The sequence below is a fragment of the Microtus ochrogaster genome, chromosome 6, assembly GCF_000317375.1.
Source record: "Microtus ochrogaster isolate Prairie Vole_2 chromosome 6, MicOch1.0, whole genome shotgun sequence".
In the NCBI taxonomy this organism is placed as follows: Eukaryota; Metazoa; Chordata; class Mammalia; order Rodentia; family Cricetidae; genus Microtus; species Microtus ochrogaster.
The window spans coordinates 12,416,227-12,421,953 of NC_022013.1; the positions used below are offsets into that span (position 1 = coordinate 12,416,227).

At 45.9% G+C, this 5,727-nt stretch overlaps 1 protein-coding gene across 27 annotated transcripts in view; it reads right to left on the reverse strand.

Annotated features, from left to right (window-relative positions):
• The window catches only part of Clasp1 (cytoplasmic linker associated protein 1), a 215,163-nt gene that overhangs the window by 124,414 nt on the left and 85,022 nt on the right, over nt 1-5,727 (reverse strand). For all 27 annotated transcript variants that reach the window (XM_013346681.2, XM_013346680.2, XM_026779748.1 and 24 more), the window contains exon 7: nt 1,934-2,031. In XM_013346681.2, coding sequence (XP_013202135.1) covers nt 1,934-2,031 — 98 coding nt within the window. The remainder of the gene's footprint in view (nt 1-1,933; nt 2,032-5,727) is intronic.

The window sequence follows — 5,727 nt, forward strand, 5'->3', positions numbered from 1 at the left end:
AAAAAAGAAGAAGAAAGAAAAATGCAAAATACACAGTTTGAAGAGAAAAAGAGCACCAGGAAATTTAATGTTAAAGCCTTGACTGGTGCTGAAAGAGATAAGGGAACGAAGTCCTCGAGGTGAGATGCCCACCTAGCTGACGGGGAAAGGGCCTAAAGAAGCATCTACTAAAGAGCAACAACAAATTAATTCAAGGAGGGGACAACAATCCCAAAAAGGCAGCAAAACTCCACAGCTTTGGCCACGTGGATCCGGTGTTAGAGTCATGAAGGCTTCAGGAGTAAGGGAGTAATGGAGTCTTCCTCCGGGATTAATGAAAACCACTGAGGGCAGGCCTGTGGCAACAGAATCCCTACATGGAGGCCTAGAGAGGCCACTGTATGACTCTGTGAAAGTGAAGCAAAGATTGCACTGGAGACCTGAAGATACCAGAGCCATGCGGTATCTGCCAAGAAGAGCAGCCAACAGGGAGTAGAACCAACCCAAGAGAGAGATGCTGCAGTCAGACAAGCTGGAAGGAAAGAGACATCGAAGCCTTCTGACATTAGAAGTAAGCCTGCAAGACTCAGAGCTTGCTCTCCTGCTTTTCTCTCTTGCTTTGGTCCAGCATTTCCTCACTATGTCCCCTTCCCTCCTTTTTGGAATCGTAACATATATTCTGGGTCGTTATGTGATAGAAGCATATAACTAGCTCTTTGTTTTACAGGGGTTTACAATCGAGAGATTGTCTTCAATCTTAGAAAAGGCTTTGGACTTTTAAACTGCACTTGGCCCATGAAAGACTATGTGGATGTTTGAAGTTGGATTAAATGCGTTTTGCATTATGATATGGCTACCCGCCTACAGGGGACAGAGAACGGAATGTAGCTGTTTGAATGAGAATGCCCTCTAGAGGCTCTTGTGTGAATGCTTAGTTCCCAGTTGTTTAGGTGTGGCCTTGGAGGATGTGTGTCGCTGGGGATGGGTTTGGACCTTTCCAAAGACTCACTCCATTCTGTGTGTGCGCCTGGTTTGTGGATCAGATGTAATCTCTTAATTAATACTCCCGCATCATGTTCCCCAATGTGATGATCATGGACTCTAACCCCCTGGATCCATGAGCCCCAATAAATGCTTTTTTTTATAAACTGCCTTGGTGATACTGTTTGGTTATAGCAACAGAACAGTAACTTAGACAGGTACAGAACGAGGCCAGATGTTGGCATGAGTCATCTGAGGTGAGACACAGGGTTGGGGGTGACAAGGGAGGGAGCTGTGAAAGCCCTAGATCAACCTTGGGTGCCATTCCTTGGGTGCCAACGGCTTTTTTTTCTGAGCCAGAGTCTCACTGGCCTAGAGTTCTTCAGTTCAGCTAGGCTGGCTGATTAGGGAGCTCTAGGATCTTTCTGTCTCCATCGCCCCAGTGCTGAGACTACAAGCACGTGCCACCACATCCAACTTTTTTAAAGTGAGGTTTGAGGCTCAAACCTAAGCACTCACGATTTCAAGGCAAGCACTTTCCTGAGCTGTCTTCCCAGCCCCAAGTCTTATTTTTGAGGGAATAAGATAAAAGGCTTCCACTGACGTTTGGTGTGGAGAAGACTTCTAGCCACCAGCCTCATAACTATGCATTCTTTGAATAAAATTACCACATCAAAAATAGGAGCATGAACCAACAGTAAACCTGAAAATGAGCAGGGAAAGGGGTGGAGAAAAAGTACTACCAACAAACATATACAGAATAAATACAAGTTTAAATAAAAATTTCTAAGGGCCAACAGGGAAAGACACTTGCTGTCAGTACTGATAACTTGAGTTCAATCCCCAGTGCTCACACAGAACTATTCCTGTAAATTGTCCTCTGACAACATGGCACAAGGACCCCCATACACAGAGACACAAATAAATACATTTAAGAAAATTTAAGTGGAAACAAGAGAAAGGGAGCACTCACCGGGACTGTGGCAACCCTTTCTTACTGAGGTCTGCCCGCACACGTTCGCCTACATGTCTGTAAATCTCCACCAGACTGTTTATCGCTGCATCTCTAACCTAGACGTAAAAGAAGAGATCTTACAGGTGCTTCATGTCACTCCCCAGTTCCTCCAAACAGAAGCTAAATAGTCTACATGCTGCCCCAATTTATACCAGCCTACCAGCACATACAATCCCCAGACAGGCCGGACTGAGCAAGGGCACATCTCGCTCATAAAACAATCCCAAATCATAGAAACCCAAATTGTAGAAAAAGACCCCAGCTTTTTATACAGACTCCCAAGTCCTCCCTATTCTTTAACATTGTGATCAGGAAAACAGAATTTAAAAAACAAAAAACAAACAAACAAAAAAAAACCACATTAAACTAGGCTACAAGTAAAGCATCAGATGTGAGGTGGTGTGAAGAGCATGCCCCTGCCACGGCTGGTTGAACAGTCTGGCAAGGATTAAGGGATGTGGCCTTGTTGGAGGAGGTGTGCCCTTGTGGGTAGGCTGAGGTTTCAAAAGCCTATACCAGTCCCAGGGAACTCTCTCTCTGCCTTGTGGATCAAGATGTGAGTCTCAGCTCTAGCACCATGCCTGATGCTGCCACGCTCCCTGCCATGATGGTCATGGATTCTAACCTTTTGGACCTGTAATCCCTACATACACAGACTCTTTTATAAGTTGCCTTGGTCATGGTAACTAAGACAGTGTCTACGTAGATCACATACAGCATCAGCTTCATGTGTAAGAAGAGTAACTGAGAAATAATGTACTGTAAGGGCCCACATCCAAGGGATTTACAATACTAAAACAAGCTAACACTAAACACAAATGCTACTTTAAATAGAAGTCAGGATGTGGTCAATGTTCAAAACCAAAGATCATAGAAAGGTAGGATCAGGGCTGCTGGGTAAAAAGCTGGCCCTGTGGACACGAGGACCCAATGAACCCTAGAACTCATGTTAAAAAGCCAGGTTGTTATACTTAAAATCTCAGCACCAGAAAAGCAGGGACAGAAGGATCCTGGGGCTCAATGATCATCTAGCAGAGCCTATATGCTGAATTCTAAGGCAATGAGACTCTCTCAAAAAACAAGTTGGACAAGGCCTGAAGAATGATATCAAAGTTGTCCTCTGGCTTCCACAAGCATATGAGTAAGTGTGCACACACACACACACACACACACACACACACCTACAAAAAGAGAAGGTGGAGAGGAGAAAGAGAGGAGTCGTGTCAGTGCTCAGAAGAGTGAGATATTACCAGGTCCAGCCAGAAGCGTGGGTACAAGTAAGACCCTGCTGCTCAAAGGCAGGAGGCACTGTGGCCCTCACGAGCTGCAAGTACATCATCTGGCCAGACACAAAGACCTGCAGCACAGGCAGTGAAATCAGAAGACAAGGATGGATGTGTTTTCTTAGGGAGCCTCATTATGGAGCAAACATTAAATACCAATTTGATGCTAAATTTCTTTAGTATAAAAATGCATGTGAGGTCACTGAGATGTCTCAGCAGGTGAAGTTGCTTGGCACCAACCAAGCCTGACAACCTGAGTTTGATCCCCAGATCTGAGGCACAAGGATCCACCTCCACAAGTTGCCCTTTGACCCCCACATATGCCTCTTTATAGATATACATGTTTATTTTCAAAAATGTGTAGTTATATGAGAAAATACTTTTGCTATTATATGAAACACTAAACTTTCTGGAGTAAAAATATTATGTCTGCATGTTATTTCCAAAAGGTTCAGAGAACAAATACATGTTTTCAAGTACATGGTGCACAAGCAGACGTAAAATAGATTTGCCAGGGCTAGCTGACAGATACAAGTGCTCACTCAACTGCTCTTCTGGCTGTTCTGTGAGTGTACAATTTTGCACACAAAAGGAAAATAATAAATTGTAATACAGAACGGCATAAAGGCCAGATAGGAAGTGACAGGGCACTGATCACCCAGAACTGGATTCATGGACAGTTGTGAGCTGCCATGCCACATGAGTGCCCGGAACCAAGCTCGGGTTTTCTGTAAGAGCAGAAAGTGTTCCTAATTTTTGGTTTTGAGACAGAGTCTCACTGTGCAGTTTGGTTGACCTGGAACTCACTATGTAGACCAGGCTGTCCTTAAACTCTGAGATCCACATGTCTCTGCCTCCCAAGCGCTGAGACTCTAGGAATGTGCCATCGCACCTGGCACCTCCTAGTTTTGTTTAAACTTGTACAAGTCTTTCTAACTCCCGTTAAAAGACTTTCCTTCACGTTTAGGCTGCATCGCTGCTATTACTGAGAATCAGCCAGGAGTGCCTGGCTTCAGTGTAAAGAACTATCTTTTCGTACGTGGAAGCACTGTGTTCTCTAACCAGCTACGTGCAAAGTACATCCATACTGTGAAGACACTAAGACACCAGTACAATAAAGTATTTCACATATTTAAAACAATACATGCTGGACAGTGGTGATGCACGCCTTTAATCCCAGCACTTAGGACGCAGCGGCAGGTGATCTCTGAGTTTGAGGGCAGCCTGGACTACAGAATGAGTCCCAGGACAGTCAAGGCTACACAGAGAAACCCTGTCTTGGAAAACAAAGCAAACAATAAAGTTAGGGTATCTCAAAAACCCAGTGGATGTGGCAGGTGTGAGATTTCTGCAAATGCAATGCCCATCTCAGGCTAAGCAGACTCTTAATAAGCTGGGCCCAACAGTGATACCAGAGACTAAGAATAATTGTTCTCCAAAGCACTTCCAGAAAGATTCAGAAGCAAACACACTACTGTCCTAACAGGGAGGCAGGCTCAAGAGCAAGGTGTATACAGGGTCAGCTGTGCAAGGCCAGGACATGTCTTTACTCTAGGCTTTTTATGCTGGTCCAGGTAGCTCAAAGTCTGATATAGCCTCTTCAAACTGATACTCAATGTCATCTCTAACATCAAACATGAAAACAGCTGAGTTAATGTGTTCAGAATGTGGGACTGTGCTGACCTTGTCAAAACCCTAGAGAGATTCCCATACGAGCATCAGCTCTGACCTGAACAAGAGACATGGAGTCCAGAAGCAGTGCCACGTGAGAAAAGACGGCCCCCAACCTTGTCACAGTTCAGGGCAGTTCTGGGTCCTGTGAGCTGTGCTTGCTAACTGAGCTTCCCCTGCTGGAAGAACTTTGAGGCTCATCTGAATAGCTTCACAGGGAACAAAAACATCACTTTCAAATCTCTAAACTGGGATCTGAGCTTCTGAGCAGGAACTGGGGATGCTACTCCCACAGCACACAGCAGAGGGTCCCGAGCGGGTGAGGTGGTCCTTCCATATCTCTCCTCTAAACAACATCCAGGACCAATGCACAGCGATGCCTCAGCATCCGCTGTGGAGAAGGACGGTGCTCTGCAGAGTCCTGCTGGGTATCACTGTGCCGCACATGGTACAGCCAGTGTGGGATGTCTCTCCTATCATCTGGAAGATGATGCCCACTCCAGTTAGAGAAATACATTGTGTGCTATGTGCCTGCCAACTGAGCTTCCCCTAACATTTTCCCCACCTAGACCTGTGAGTCTGCCTTCCCCATGAGCCTGCTTAGTCCTGTGAGTCTGCCTAGTCCTATGAGCTTCCCTTCCCTGTGAGCCTGCCTTCCCTGTGAGTCTGCCTTCCCTGTGAGCCTGCCTTCCCTGTGAGTCTGCCTTCCCTGTGAGCCTGCCTTCCCTGTGAGCCTGCCTTCCCTGTGAGCCTGCCTTCCCTGTGAGCCTGCCTTCCCTGTGAGCTTCCCTTCCCTGT